Source organism: Pseudorasbora parva, chromosome 2 (assembly GCF_024679245.1).
Source record: "Pseudorasbora parva isolate DD20220531a chromosome 2, ASM2467924v1, whole genome shotgun sequence".
NCBI classification, from domain to species: domain Eukaryota; kingdom Metazoa; phylum Chordata; class Actinopteri; order Cypriniformes; family Gobionidae; genus Pseudorasbora; species Pseudorasbora parva.
In genome coordinates this window covers 46,424,769-46,441,263 of record NC_090173.1, presented here as the reverse complement: position 1 = coordinate 46,441,263, position 16,495 = coordinate 46,424,769, and the positions used below count along the sequence as shown (strand labels likewise).

General features: G+C 39.1%; 2 protein-coding genes across 2 annotated transcripts; both read left to right on the top strand.

The window, feature by feature from the left end:
• Window positions 1-708: 708 nt before the first annotated feature.
• On the top strand, window positions 709-4,491 carry nfil3-6 (nuclear factor, interleukin 3 regulated, member 6). The gene is made up of 2 exons (XM_067422230.1): window positions 709-1,030; window positions 2,115-4,491. Exon 2 carries the CDS (start codon window positions 2,234-2,236, stop codon window positions 3,422-3,424), a length of 1,191 nt encoding a protein of 396 aa, XP_067278331.1. The 5' UTR covers window positions 709-1,030; window positions 2,115-2,233; the 3' UTR covers window positions 3,425-4,491.
• Window positions 4,492-7,110: 2,619 nt separating this feature from the next.
• Window positions 7,111-16,495, top strand: nfil3-2 (nuclear factor, interleukin 3 regulated, member 2). Its single transcript, XM_067422243.1, has 2 exons — window positions 7,111-7,410; window positions 12,745-16,495. The coding sequence occupies exon 2, from the start codon at window positions 13,313-13,315 to the stop codon at window positions 14,951-14,953; it is 1,641 nt and encodes a 546-aa protein (XP_067278344.1). The 5' UTR covers window positions 7,111-7,410; window positions 12,745-13,312; the 3' UTR covers window positions 14,954-16,495.

Genomic DNA, 16,495 nt, shown 5'->3' with positions numbered 1-16,495 from the left:
CTTGTCGCTTCATAAGATGATTGTAGAGCCACTGTAGTGAAATGGGCTTTGTAACGACGACTTTAGTGCCTTTATGGGTCTTGAGAGAGGAAATGACATTGGTGTCAATGAAGGCCTTTCTGAGCCATCGGATTTCAACATAAATATCTTTATTTGTAATCCAAAGATGAACGGAGGTCTTAAGGGTGTCGAAAGCCATTAGGGTAAGAAATTTATGACAATTTTCATTTTTGGGTGAACTAACCCTTTAAAATATATTTGTTTGTCTTTCAAAGATGAATGAAAGTATAACGGGTTTGGAACAACATGAAAGCAAGTAAATTATGACAATTTCCATTTTGGGGTGAACTATACCTTTAAACCAGTCCCCACATTTCTTGTCTTTACAAAGCAAATTTAGTTTTTCTGTTGTGGTTTTTGTAATTATTATTATTTTTTTATTATTTTTTATCAAACCAATATTATAATCTGAGTGTTTTATAGCTTGTTGTGACATTTACCTCAGTGCTATCTTGAAAAAAGGACAGCTGGTCGCGCGTCACTAGTCTAAATATAGTTTCTGTATATTTATTGAGGACAACAGTCGATTTTCAGGACACGCCAGGAGAATGAAAAGGGTGGGGGGAGATTGAGCAATATTACTTAATGCATTCGAAAAGATTATTCTGACGAAAACTGTAACGAGGGAGAGATTAGAGAGAAGAGGAGGGTCTTGCGTGCGTACGGAGGAGGCGGTCCGTTCATCATACACTCATGCACATGTGGTTCAGTCGGGGTTATGGAGCGTCCTCGACTGAACCTGATGAAGCAAAGGCACAAATAGGGGCCGCGCGCGTTGCAGGCGGAACAGACGCGGAACGGTTGAACGGCACGAACAGTCTGCTTTACTTTAACCGGCGATAAGCGAAAGACACCACCACTTGCGTTCTTCTGAGGAGAACCAAGAACCCGATTCTCCGCGGATCTTGAGACAGTAAAAACGATTTCAACTGAAGACCTTTGGAACAGAATTACTCGACGATTTATAATGGTAATTTTATTTTATTTTATTTTACGAAGTTAACATTTCATATTTTTGAAGATACTTTTATTTTTGTGTATAAATCAATAGCACTATATATAGTTGACAGCAAGGTTTGACAGCTATATGCCTTTCTGTAAGAGTTTTTTTTTTTTTTTAAGCATGTAGATTAAGTCTAAATGTTTAATTTGGACAAAGTATAGATTTTGGGAATGTTTGTTGGTAAATCCTGTTCCAGTGTTTTGGGATTTGTAGCCTATAAAATGATGTAGTAGGTTTTGGTCCAAATGTGTCATTATTATAGATATTACTTTTCCAAAGATGACTTGACCAAAGATGACTTGGACAATCTAGACCAGTTAGAAACCAGCTGCTATGTTCCAAAAAAATCTACCAACTGAAGACTACAGCGGGAGCCTTTGGATAGGATTGTTTAACTTAGCCTACATCTTTTTATGTAGATCTTTACAATGCATTTAATATAATACATTCTTAAATATAGTTTATTTTAGTTAAATACATAAATCAAAGCAATTGTGAAATGTAAAGTTTTCCCTCTGTTTATAATGGAGAAAACGTACGTTTAGTCCATTGATTCAGGTTTTCTTATTCTGTTCTTTATGTTTATAGGATGAGAGGTTCTTAAAATGTAGCTTTCCTTGTTTTATATAAACCTTTTTTATCTGCAGCAATGTAAAAGAGAACAGAGTGTTAAGAAAGGCAGGATTCCACAATAAAAAGTGACTCACTGGGACAGGAAGAAGAAAAGACTCAGTCATGCACAAGCTGTTTGCAAATAGGTCAACACAGGAATTCTTAGAGAACACACTTAAAGTAGCTGCTTACATTTGTTAAAAATACTGTTTATGTAAAGAAATCAATATGCTGTATCTAAGTTGATATGTAAGAATGTTTATTTGTTGATGTCACTTAGTAGAATGTAAAATGGCTACATAACTGAACAGTTGTTAACCTGATATATTATGCGGTGTAGTATGAACATACTGTGCTTTGCCACTGGGAGGTAATGAAGTTACATAACTGTGTTGTAACTGATCTTACGTAACTGTTCTTGTGTTTTTTCTGCCACCAGGTGGAGCCACTGCTGTGCCAGTAACATCTGAAATTGACCTGAAAGCCACACACTCAGAAAGAAACACAACAGACCAACAGCACCTTTTAAAGCTTCAGTTAAGAAAATAAAACAACTCCATGATGTTTGAAGAGACATCTCACGAGATGAGAGAGCAGAATGCAGGAGTTTTGAAGGCTATTGATCCCTCCACCTCCACAGGGTTGCTGGGGTTAAATGTGGCCGCTCCCAGCAGCACAATGTCTTTCACTGATGAAGCCGTGTCCATCCTGACGTCAAGCAGTTTGCTTGCACGCTCGCTCCTGGGCCGAACGTCGGCGCTCAAACGCGAAGATCCCACTCCCGCCAACGCCAACTCTGCGAGACGCAAGCGGGAGTTCATTCCTCACGAGAAGAAGGATGAGGGCTACTGGGACAAGCGCAAGAAAAACAACGAAGCTGCGAAGCGTTCTCGCGAGAAGCGCCGCGTCAATGACATGGTACTGGAAAACCGCGTGCTGGCGTTGCTCGAGGAGAACGCCAGGTTACGAGCAGAACTGCTTGCACTGAAATTCCGCTTCGGCCTCATTAAAGATCCTTCGAATGCATCCATACTTCCGCTCACGACAGGAACCTGCGTCCCACAGCATTCAGCGCCGCATTACTACCTTCCACGTGGGGATGGCGCTCACCATGCTGGTCCAATGCTGTCAAATCTGTCCCCTGCTCAAAATGGGCCACAATCTGGGCGAAGCAATAGAGATACGAGCAGTATGTCTGAAGATTCGGGTTTCTCCACGCCTGGTGGGTCCAGTGTCGGTAGTCCCGTCTTCTTTGAGGACAGACTGAGCGACCATGGAAAGTTGTCCCCGCATCAAGCAGATGAGCTTGGCTATGAGTCCCATCACTCTCCAACTGATGTTTTAGCCATGGGACACATCACCATGTCATCCAACCGGATGGAGCCGATGGATGGTATGAAGAGCCTTCCGCACAAGCTGAGGTTCAAGACTCCGGGCGGCGCAGAGTGCGACAATCCCGGAGAACGGCAAAGTCCAGTCCTGCCCACGGGGGGCGCAAGAGTTCACAGCCTTTCGGGTACAAGCGAAGGAGCGGGTTACTGGACACAGCAAGAGGGAGAAGACACCCGAAAAGTCACACTACCACCACAGCAGCAGCAGCACAGAAATTACAGCCACAACATGAACCCAAACGAATCGCAATACCAGGCCGAGAACAGCATGCTCAAATCTCAGCTCAGCTCTCTCAGCGAGGAGGTGGCCCAGCTCAAAAAGCTCTTTTCTGAGCAGTTGCTCACCAAAACTAATTAGAAACTGTAAAGGTTTGAGCAGTCGGAACTCGTGAACATCCATAGATCATGAATTTAAGAAAGCAGCATGTGCATCACTACCTCTTCACACTCAGTCAGAACCAAACGGACCTTGCATATCCACCTTATTTTGCAACGCAGAAATTTTCAGTTATTGTGCAAGATTTATGATTCATTAGTCACTATAAGTAAATAAGTAAAAGAATCACAAGATAAGAAATCTCTTTGATTATAATAAATAAAATATGATAACACCGGTTTGCAATATCAAGCACCGTAACGACTGTTTTTGTACATCTAAAAGAACTGGAAGCGAATGACACCAGAATCCTTGCACATTCGAGTTAAAAAGGCAGCCCCTGCTTTAACGTAAAAAATAAGGTGGATAATGGCTTTTTTTCCTTCAAATCTCATTCAGGACTGTGACGAGCATTCCAGTGGTATCGAGACACATCAGCTACAACACCTCACCTCAATTAGTTCAGTTTCTCCTTTTGCCTCAAACACTGTGATCTTGCTCAAAAACACCTCAGGTGGTAAAACAATGTCTGCATACACAAAGCTGTCTGTCACTGTAAATGTAATTGAAGCATAGAATCCTCTGTCGTAACGTCATTCCTCTATCACGTGCCAACACTACTTAAACACTTGTCAGTTAGCGAGATGAGATATGCAGTGAGACCGATAGTCATCATCGCACTGTAATCTTCCTCCTGTGGTTTTACAGATTTATACTGCGACTGCTGTGAGCTCATGAATGAAGTGTAAGAAACGTTTTTGTTTTGCAACATATATCCTGATTAAAGCAGAACGGGACACACCAGGAAGAGGCAAATTATGGAATTAATTGTTTATTGTCATGAACCAGTAGCAACTCCGCACTGAGTGACTGCATCATTGTCTTTTTTTCATACAGATCAATTATCTGCCATTGTCCAGATAAGGATATTATAATTTGAACTACACTGTTACTTGCCTTTTTAGTGAAATTTATGTTGTCTTGTGAGTTATTGTGTATTTGTACAGTAAATACATTATATGTTTGTGTGAATAAATATTGGAACTGTTCTCTTGTGCATCTGATATTATTATACAATATTTACCTCTGCTTTGTGTGTATGTGTATATATGTACACAAAATAGAATGTATTCCCCTTTAACATTTTTTCACAGTATCACCATTTATTCAGTATAGTTTAGAAGATGGTATTACAATATAACAAGAAATCAGAGTTAAACTGTGTCAGAAGAAATTAAGATAACTTTGATAGAAAGGTAACATGTAATGGATTACAGCTAACTAATCAGCTGTCAGCTTTTACATTTAAGTACACAATTAGATAAAACCAATTTAGGTTAACCAATGGCCAAACAATGCTTCATTTTGTTCAGTCTGTGGTCTAAAAAGTCGCATAAGCAATTAAAGAAAAAAAACACAGAAGCAAAACATGCTCAGGTCAAAGTGTCGAAAATATAAAAATATACACACAAACCTTTATTAGATGTGATTAATCACTTTGACAAGTTTGATTTGACAACACTAATAAACACACACACACACACACACACACACACACACACACACACAGTTAGTGAGTATGTTTAATTGTTTTGAGGTAAAACCCAACAGCGGTTTTACAATGCTATTTTGAAACATCAGTTCTCTTGCATTCTGTTGTGAGAACAATTCTCTGAATTAGTCAAATTCCCAGAATTAGACAGGTTGGCATGTACACATAAGCTATTTTCACAGACTATTACCTCTTCTTGGTATTCATCAAGATTTAACAGTAATAATAAAATCCCTAGAGGCAATGACACCTTAGATGTCTCAATATACCCAACCTGGCTGTTGTTCGTGAGAAAGCAGTTTCCTAATAATTAAAAATCACATGCAAAGTTCCTAATTCAATAAAGTTATAGGCCTATGTGTTGTAGATTGTTATGTATATTTTTAAGATGTTTCTTCGAAGATTGTTGGGTAAATGATTAACAGTGTGTAGATGATGAAGAATTAATTAAAATGAAATAAATCCTATTTACAGACAATCAAAAGTCAATTATAAAATATACAATTATATAATTGAATTATACTTATTTTCTACTGTAATTCTTATTTTTCAACATACAGTATATTGTACAGGTCGATAATAACGCATCACGCGTTTGTTGTTGCAACACTAGCACACTCCACAAGAGGTCAGCAAATAATTTTGTATTTCCAATCAGCGCATATGCACTTACAATGCAGGGTATTAGCCAAATTATATGACACACAAAGATTTGTACGACATCACCTGATTCAAAGTCAAATTACATTCTTGACATGTCCCTGTACTTCCTTTACTCTAAGAATAAGCATCTGACGCCAAATATACCCAAATCCCCAGATAACTGAGCTCCTCTGAGACCTTTCTGGTGATGTCAGAGGATATAAATAGCTGTGAGAGTCTATTTAAGGAGCTGGACTCTAAAACAAGACACAAAGCTTTTCTTGAGCTTCAGTGTTTATGAGCCTTCTTCACTAGCAAACATCCCTGCTTCCCGGTTAATTCCCCTCCTTGACAGCCCTGTTCCACTAATCTACTGACCCCTGACTAACTGATCTTCATCACTCTGCCATTCAAAGAGAGGTTGGGTTTGACGTTAGGTGGGTAGCGCGACGGTTGCCTTGGAAACCTCTTCCAGACGATGCTGGGCGGGGTGGGATAGGGGGGATAAAGGCAAGAAGGTATGGGGGAGGGGATAGTGGGCCAAGTTCAAGGTCACCACAAATTGTATCAGTGATTTCCATCATTGAGAAATATATTATTGTATAGGTCATATTTCTCCAAAAAAAAAATCATAAAATAAAATGTAAAATATGTTTATATATATATATATATATATATATATATATATATATATATATATATATATATATATATATATATATATATATATAAAATCAAATACTTTTTTGAAAATCAAATTAAATTAATAAAAAAACAATAAATAACATAAAATACCCCCCCCCCCCCCAAAAAAAAAGAAATAAATTGATAAGTTTTCCCTCCTTCTAATATGAAAAATCTGTAAAGTAGAAATCATAGAAAAATAATTTTAAAAACATTGTTTTCTTGTTAAAATGCTGCAATAAAATAAGACATCAATAAAAAAACCTTGGCTATGTATTTAACTATGTACACACAGTATTAAAAGTAAAAGTTCAGGATTGACCTTCTTCAAAACACCCTCTATTTTCTTGCAAAAACAAAAACAAAAAAACTGGTTTTGTGGTGAATTTTGACCCAGACATTTACTTACTGTCATACATATATTATTAGACATAATCCTGTCTCTGGATTCACCCAGACATGCAGCTAAATTAATTTAGCTTTTGTGTTAATGGAAGGGCCAATGCCTTCGCAATGCATTTGTATTTTTAGCAACCACAATTAAAAAATGTGAAGAAGGGTGTTATGTACCGATTACATTTCTAACATATTTAATAGTGCAAGTGGAAAGTTGCATGCAAGCTTAATTAACAGCTACGTGTTTCCTAGCCAACATGTCAATCTTATTACGAACATCACACCGTCCTATATCTGAGAGTAGGTCTGGCGGACTGCCCGATCCCTCCCAGTTATGCGCTCACGGGCTTTCGGGTGAGGGGGTGAGGGAGGGACGGAGGGAGGTGGGGGCAAAAGAGAGAAACAAAACGTGACGAGGCACCCGAAGCGTCCTGTTATGCAACCACTGACCTACTAACATACATTTCTAAACAGAAGCAGCTAGCGGCAGGATACTGGAGCGCCTCGCCAACATAACACAGGGAACCAGGGCAAAAACACACGGGCTGCGGAATCCGTGCGTACTGGACACAGCGTGTAGAGAGCGTGTGTGGATCACCTCGCCTGTTCATTCAAGACATTGAGGCTGATACAAAGAGACTAATAATAATCACCGGGCGCCAAATTTCTTGGATACACACAAAAGCCACAAAAGGTACGTTTGCTTTACTACTTTTTGAGGCACACACACTGTATGTTTACAACTGCATGGCTGATGCGTCTGCGTAAGAGGTGATCCTGCGGAAATTTTGCGCGCTGCGAAATTAGATTTGAATTAATCAGAGAATCATATTTGTAATGCAATGGCCCAAGCTCACTTGCATACAATGGCATTAGTTTGTGTTTAATGTGCTTACGCATGCTCATTACAGATTCGGATGTTGCTCAGTGTGCGTGTTCGCAATGTTAAGGCGAGGCCAGGACCCCTCGCGACTGTTGACAGGACATCTAGCACTCGGTGCCCATTAAATAATGTAGCTATGTCACCACCATGTACATTCATTCACCGTAGATAAAAGTTTTTTCTATGAATATCTGAACCATTAACCATGTTTAGTAATGATATTGCTCTGTTTTATTCAGAGCATTTAAATAACAATAAAACAAACATATGTACTAGATTTACAGTTAGTTCAGCTGCGCGCGCACCATTATGACTTGGATTAAAAGACCAACACATATTATTACATCATATCGCTGGAAATGTCTTGATGTTATGTTATTGAATAATGTTTGCCAATGGCATCCTAATAAAAGTGTTCAAATCCAACTGGGTTAGGAAGTTAATGCGGCGGTTTGAGAGGAAAAATCCCGGACACACTTCTCGCTGTCACGTGTAGCCGTGCTCGGTAAAGGTTACCGCGGTTGTTTACGTTAGAGGAATCAGACCTGTTAACTCTTTCCTGGTATACAGACAGGAGCAAACCAGTTGGCAACCAAATGCAACTTTCATTGCATGTAAAATGTAAATGTCGGAAACCATGCAATTATTGGACTAAATTCTCGTTTACTTTATGCATCAGGATTTTATTTTGTGCACAGTGCGAATTCTTCGACATTTACCATGTTTGCCGGTAAGCAAGCGATAGCAGTTATTTAGTAACTTTTGCCGTTACTGTTGTATTTAGTGTTGTGCATTAATGATGGTGGTCAGACTCCCTAATGTAAAGCCCTGGCATCGTATTTGTATATAGGCTGTACTGATTATTAATAAACTTAATTGTTAACTTATTTATTTATTTATTTTATTCTTAGAGTTTCCAGCAGCTGGTTGTGAACTAATTTACTGAGGTCCTTATCTTTTATTAAATTTTTATACACTACAATTGACATATGTAATTTCTAAGTTTATTACAACATCAAGTATAATATTTAATAAGTTACATTTTTTGTTTTCGTTGTTCTGATACACCTGGTGTATGCTTTAAATAGTATGCATAATGCATATTTATGTTTTATATCATAAGCTTTTGGATCACATATTTTAGGTTCAATAAAATATATTACATAGTAAGCAAACATGCATCATATGGCATGCATGATCAGCCGACAATTTGTGGATGTGGGATTGCTTGACAACTTGCCTTGCCTTTTTCTTCTGACATAATGCCTTCTTTGCGTAAAGAGTTACATAATGGAGAGAAATGAGAAGTCTTAATGAAAGAAAAACAAAACAAAAACACAGGGTCTTAAAAGCATCAGGGGGCATCAGACGAACTGCTTTGTGTGCCAGAGCAGAATGTAGGTCATAAACCTGAAGAAAGCACACCCTCGTCTGCCATAACAAAGAACAAAGCTTCTGCCAGTTTACAGATCTGCGCAGCAAAATCTTGCATATTGCTTTAGCAACACACAGACACATTTTATATATATATATATATATATATATATATATATATATATATATATATATATATATATATATATATATATATATATATATATATATATATATGAAAACATTGGTGGTGCCAGTTCTCTGAGTGTTAAATTGTGCAGATAAATCTTTCAGATTGCTACACATTAAAACACATTTTATGTTTTTATGTTTTCATACAAGTGTAGTGTCATTGTTGGATTGTTAGGTTACGGTGTTTAAATGTGACTAAGTGTATTGACCTCTTTAAGCAATAAACATTAAATCTGTGGATTTCTTCAAGTGAAATAGAAAGGACGGTTGGGAGGAGGCGTGCCATTATTGTGACGATGTGGCTTACAGGGAGAGGCGAATTACCGTTTAGTTTTGTGGGGCAAGAGAGCACATGTGACTGGTGAAGCACATGGACTTGGTCAAAGCATTTTTTTTTTCATAAGAGGATGATATGAGTGTGTTTATAGAAAGAGTTGGCCTGGAACTCCTCCTGCTTGTTCAATTCCTGCCCTCCTCCTACTGGAGGAGATAAACTCAGGCGTGGAATCCAGAGACAAAAAAAAAGAGCTCCCGTCCCACGTGCCGAATATTACATTCTGCCCCGGGGTCAATTACATGGTCACAAAGAAATCCAGCACCCCCGCCTTCTGCCATTATTTCCATTACTGAAACAGCTGTAAAGCAACACATGAAACATTTGAGTTGAATGATAGTTTCCAGACCTCGCCCAAGTTAAGACTACAGTGGGCCAGACATGCTATTTCTTCCCTGATGAAAGCGCAAATATAACCCATGTCCTATATATAGGGCAAGAGTGAAAGCGAGTTTTATTGGCTCATTACAGTTTTAAACTTGGCTAATTGCAGGTCATCCAGTGAGTTCAGTTATTATAAATGATTTCATTATTCCATATGTCATTGTCACATGATACATAGCAGTTTTGAGTAACAGAAACAGGTGTGTCAAGTCAGAGTCTTTAGGATGGTTTGGTTGTTGGTGCCCCAAAGATTTTAAATATTTGTTGAGGAGACAATACTTTTTAATGACTCATGGGTGTGGTTGAGTAAACTCATCCACTTAGTATTTTCATGAATTGCTTCTTTCAATCTTCTATGAAAGGATGCACAGTAGCAGATCAATTTTTAATAATTACATTTCTAATTAAATGAAATAGCACGTATTGTAGTTGCATTCCATAAATGCATGCAACAGTGCTCTGCTCATTGAAAGACTTAAATAATCATTGGCATTCGTGTGAAATCTAAACTGCTTGATTTGACTGAATCACTAAAAGGAACTGTATCAAGTGATTCATTCACAAGTATGACATATTAGACTATAATCCCAGATAAATCAGAAATTGGCAATGAGCCTTTTTGTTTATTTTTTGTTAGGGTGTCTTGGAAAGCTCCTCTGTGTTTGTGTATCTGGCACTCCATAAAATGTCTGCAAGTATCCAAACCCCAATTTTCCCTGTTTTTGTTTCATCCCTCACCTCTCTATTTTTAGCAAACCCTATAATTCCCTTTCTGATTCTATCTCTCTCGTGATGCCTGTTGCACTCCTGACCTATATTTGAGCACAAGGGAAAAGATCCAGTTTGTTCTCGCTATAGCCCAGTTTCTAGGTTAGTGGGTCATTCAGAGAGAGTCTCTTTTAGCCTTGTGCCTTACTTCAATGACCATCAAGTTCATTAATTTTCATGTGTACCTGTTTAACATTTACATTTTATTAACAGTGCACTATATTGACATTTTTCATTCATAACGTTCAATAATTGGGGGGGAGGGGGCGTCACAGTTTTGGCCATATTCATTACCAGACTAAACCAGAAAGTGTTGATTGAAGCAATCAGAAGAGGTTTAATCTGTCTCGAGTTACATAATGCTCCCTCACATGTCTGGGATGAGGAGACCATAACCCATAAAAAGGGCAGCCAGGTCATGGGATTACACTGCATTCATGCGTATTTTCTGATTCAGACATCATACTATGGGGTCATTGAGCTGTAGACAGGCAAGTATAGTCTTAAATACTATTGCTCTCCTTTATAAAAAAAATATAGGAATATAGAAATGCTTTTACTCTTTAACTTTTAATATTATCTAAAAATTGTTATGGTTCACTTTATGTATTTATATTTGTATTGTTAGATAAACGTGAGACTAGATATTAAATACTGTAGAGAGTACCAAAGAAGTTTTATAGGCCAGTTCACACTGCATCGACAGAAATTGACCAAAGCGGACAATCACCAGATTACAATACGTCACTTCTCAAAGACTCCATGACCTGACAAACGCAAATTTGCACAGGGGTAACACACTTTGTGAAAAAGTGTCTGTTGCTGTTTTGTCTATGCAGTACAAATTGCCCTAATGAGTTCAATATTACCAGGATAGTGGGACCAGATATTTGCAGCCAAACTTAGCAAACTTGCAGAAAAAAAGGAAATCAGACACCTTTAGTTGAACAACAATATCATGAAATTGCAACAGGGAGTTGTGGCTCAGTTTGGGTCAAGATAGGATTGCAGCTATGTGGAATTACCCACTGGCTGCCGAGTTAATCATCACTGGCGACTGCGCTTTTCCATTAGTGCTCACTTTTAAATGGATGAAACGTTTACCTCCCCTGGATCTGAACTCATGTTGATGGAATGTTCCCTTGCTCCCCTTTTTCCAGAAAGGTCTGACCTATATTGCAAAGCTCCCAATCCCCAGACCATAAAACCCTGACTTGCCTTTTGTCTGACCTCGGTTTATCTCCAATTACAGTAATTATTGTTATGAGGTTTTCTGGGCTTCTTCTCATTTTTAGCTGTAGTATGCTTCTTTCGAAAGTTCTTCTTGAAAGCCTTTTAGTGAATAGTCTATAAAAAAAAAAAAGTGTTAATGTTTTTGAATTTCGGTTCCTGGGCATCATCGCGCATTGGGGCACCAGGCCGTTTGGGTTGTGTAGCCAAGACGAGATGTGTTGTAACATTTGATTTTAATGTTACAAAAGCCAAAACCTCTCACACTGATTTCATCTGAGCAGATGATGTAATACGGGATAAGGTTTCAAAATGTTAAAACAAAACATGTGTTCATTGCTAATGTTTCCCATATGTGTAGTCATGTTTGCGGAACACAGTCTTGATGGAATTCTGTACAAAGGGTGATGCTGAACTAGGAAACTAATTTTAGATAATTCTTTTTAGCTGTTGGTCCTCAATGACCAAAAAAATATAGCTTGGGTAATCACCGACCGTGCTCTTAGCCATGTTCCCTATGCATTGCAAGAGTCCAATGTCTAGTCAGAGAGTGAAGGTCAAGGGTCACAGACAGACAAATCAATAGAAGGGTGAGCAGGTCAGACAGTGGTTGCTGAGCAACAGAAAACATTCTGTGGTTGTCAAGGTTGAGTAGATGAAGCAAGAGAATATGACAAAGGCACAGCTGAACATTCCACTTCTAAATCTTCTGATTACCCAGCCATGCAGAGAACTGGGGAGAGTTTAATTTAAAATGAAAAACTACAACAAATTAAAATATTTTTAAGTGCCTAAAGGTAAACTATGAATTGCTTTAGCTTTCAAGGATTAACAAATATGTCTTTTCTCTTTTATGTTTGCAGCCTTTCGTCGAAGAGCCAGCTGGAGGCTTTGAGAGCAGCAGCACCCCTCCCCAAGAGGCTGGCAAGCTGGGGCAGACCGAGTGACCTATATCCTCCAACACGCCCAAGGCACTGGGACAAATCTCTGTTGGCTTGATAGAGGCCTGTTACATAAAGGAACACGAGTAAAAAAGAAAAAGGGGCAATTTTGGTCACCTTCTCTGTACTTTAATGCGCCTCTTTTGCGCCCCAGTTTGGCTTTGACCAACGTTGGGCACAATAGAGTAAAAGACTTTACTCACAGAGGGGTAGTGTTGGGTTTGTTAAATGCAGGAGACTCATAATAAGGTGCACCTGTTCTTGATCTTCTTGGCCAACCTGGACACTTGATCATTAAAGACTATTTGCTTGCAATTCAGATCAACAAAATCAATGAGGTTCAGCTTTTCAGAAGCTAAAACACCTCATAGAGTCTTTGCTGATCCAGCTACTTAGTTGAAGATTCTCCAGTCTACTGTACTTCAGGATATCCTACAGCGATTCTTGTAACCACCTTTAACCCCATCCCTGTTTCTTGGAGAAGCCGAGGATGGAAAGTTTGAACTTACAAATCTCAACAAATTCCAGTGAACAGAAAAGCTTAGAGAGCACAGAAAGCTTTTCCGACTACAGCGATCTTCACCATTCACCTCAAAACAGCCCTCGTCAGAGCCGCCTTCTCAAACCAAAGCCAAACATGAGCTGTCGACGCAAGCGTGAGTTTATCTCGGATGAGAAAAAGGATGCATCCTACTGGGAAAAGCGGCGCAAGAACAACGAGGCAGCAAAGCGCTCTCGGGAGAAACGGCGCTTTAATGACATGATCCTCGAGAACAGAGTTATGGCACTGAATGATGAGAATGTACGCCTTAAGACTGAACTTTTACAGCTTAAGCTCAGGTTTGGTCTGATAAGTACAGCCTCCTACATGGAAAAGAGTCAGCAGATTAGTGGAGCAGTCAATGGAAACTCTGGGGGCAACTCCACATCATCATCTTCCTCCAGTCTCTTCTACCCTAATGGTTACTCCAACGTTTCTCAGATGATGATGAACTCTGATTCTTCTGAAACAGAGCAGTCTATTCGTGGTGATGGGCATCTGAAATTGACGAAGTACTCCCCACGAGGTTCCCTCTCTGATATGTCTGATGGCTCCTCTCGGGACAGCCCAGAGCCAATGGCATATGACATAAAGCAGGAAGGGATGGGTCTAGAGATGGACATTATGAATAGCACCACTGCACAGATCATGTTCAACATTCATTCTAGAATGCCTGCAGTACTTCACCAGCGCACTTTTGAGCCAAGTTACTCAGCCAATCAACAGAAGCAACAACGGCAGGAGATGGTTGAAAGTTCTGACGTCCCAAAATCTGCTCAAAGAAGTGTCATCTTATACCGTTCTAGCAGTGCCTCATATCCTGTAGAAACTCAGGAAATGATTCCAAAAGAGCAGCAGAACCTCACCCAGCTTACAGAGGAATCAGCTGGAAATCCTAAAACCTTGGCAGATGTGTCCAAACGGCTAGAGACTTTGGACTCTCCTTATGACTACACAGAGGCAGCCGAAAGGCAAGCATACATTTCTCAGCGTCAAACTCCTAGGGTCGATGCAGCTGCCCCAAATCTTTTGGTGAGACCAGAGGATGGAGATGAAACACAAATGTACCACTGTTCTAATAGCCCCGTGGAAAACGATGAGCCACCAGTGCTGACCTACGAAGGAGGCTTGAGACGAGAAGAGAACTATGAGGCTCACTCAGGAAAAGACACTTCCTCAAGTGAAGGGGATCCTCGCAGCTCTGATAAAGAGGGATCCACCGATGATGAGTCTCCTTCTTCCTCTTGCTCTGATACAGGCAGCTACCACCTTCACATTTACATGAGCCAGAGCTCTTTCTTACCAAGCCAGAGCAAAGATGGCCAAGTTGAAATCAAAGGCACTGCCCTACCCCACAAATTGAGACTCAAGCACAGAGCTCAGAGTGATGGCACAGCTTTATCTCAAGACTCCCCGTCAACGCCACCTGCTAATTTCCAACCATTACCTCAGCACCCTTACCTGGCCTTGTCTCAACCTGGCAGTCAGTCGAATGTAGGGTTTTGCAAGCAGGACACTTTGGTTGAAAGCACTGAATGTGGGAAGAAGGAATCCAGCTTGCGTAACAGTCGCAACAAGAGACATGACTGAATGGGAGACTGTAGGATTTACTTAAGTATTGGTATGAACTCCTAAGAGACATTTTATAAACTCATGAGGTCCTACTGTAATCCTCCATCTTTACCCATTCCCTGTTTGTATGGCTAGGAATAAGAGAAGTGGACATTGCCATAACTACATCAGGACAGAATCTGATGCATTGTACTATAATGTATAGACATACTTTTTGTTGGTATGGTTTGTTTGTTTGTTTAACTTCCTCTAAGGTTACAGTGGCACTTTTATAACAGAATGAAATAGGATGACATGCTATTGATCACACTTACCCGTATTTCCTGTGCTGCACCAAGATGTCAACATAAAAGTACATTCAATTCATAGCAATATCTACAATTTGTGAGGCATTGTAATGGATTCTTCTATGTAAATAGGCAACTTCAAGTGCCCCTTTCTTAATTTTCGGTCACAACGAAACAACAGAACATTTGCAGGTGGCTGTGCAAACATCTTTAAACATACCAAACATCAGAAGATTCAGGGAATGTTCCCTTGACCAAAGAAACATGGCTTTAATTTCATACCTCTCTCTGCTCCCTACCTCTGTCTGCTTTTCTAACTAGTGCCCACTCCCCATCTCTTTCCCCACATTCAACAGCCTAGCTACCACTCCTCCTTGATCAGGCACTTGGTTTGTATGTATAAAATGTGATATAAATATTAAATATGAATATATTTTAAGAAGAAAACAAAAAGATTACATGAAAAAATATGTTCAGCGACTAATGATTTTTTTCCTTGTCAAAAAATACTGTACAATATCAGTGTGTTTGCAGTGCCACTTAATACAAACTATTTTTTTTACTTTAACAATTTGCTATTAAATATTTTTTTTAGAAACTCCTTTTATAGGAAAATGGCAAAATGCCCCAAAGCCTTTACAGATACATTACCAGGTGGATGTAAGTTAAATATATTTAAATGTTTTTGTTTTATTGCTGTTATAACTCATTGAAATGTCTAGTCTTGAAACACTATTTGCCGTTTATCGTAATATGTAAAATCACATTTAACTTCCCTTTTATGTAGCCTTCCTATTTATTATTTCACTTATACATCCACTGATGTAAAACATCAATTTGCTTCATAACCTGTCATAGAGAAAACCTATTATATAGAAAGATTGCAGTTTTTGTTCTAGGCATAATGCAAAATGTCTCTCTTCTTCTCTGGTTATGAACGTGAATGTTTTGTTCTTATTAGCATGTGGTTTACAGGAAAGCTCCACCCTGCTTACATCAGTATAAATGGATGATTACTAGCATAATGTCTCAGACCGTTTGCCCTTGAGGCCCCCAGTTAAGCAATTAAGCTAGCTGATGCTGCATTTTTTCACTCTTTAACTGGTTTGCTGACTCCTCACTCACTAGTCAGCCAGTGCCCTGTATGTTTTACTGCTACAATGAGGTTTCATTAAAGTTATTTTTTTTTTTTTTTTACTTTTAGAAGAATGCTTGCAAATTTTTCAGGCAGCTTAATTTTAGTCACAACCCCCCCCATTTAATATATATATAT

Excerpts from the sequence above, each read along its gene's own strand:
- nfil3-6 (XM_067422230.1), top strand. The coding sequence starts at position 2,234 with ATGATGTTTGAAGAGACATCTCACGAGATGAGAGAGCAGAATGCAGGA.
- nfil3-2 (XM_067422243.1), top strand. The coding sequence starts at position 13,313 with ATGGAAAGTTTGAACTTACAAATCTCAACAAATTCCAGTGAACAGAAA.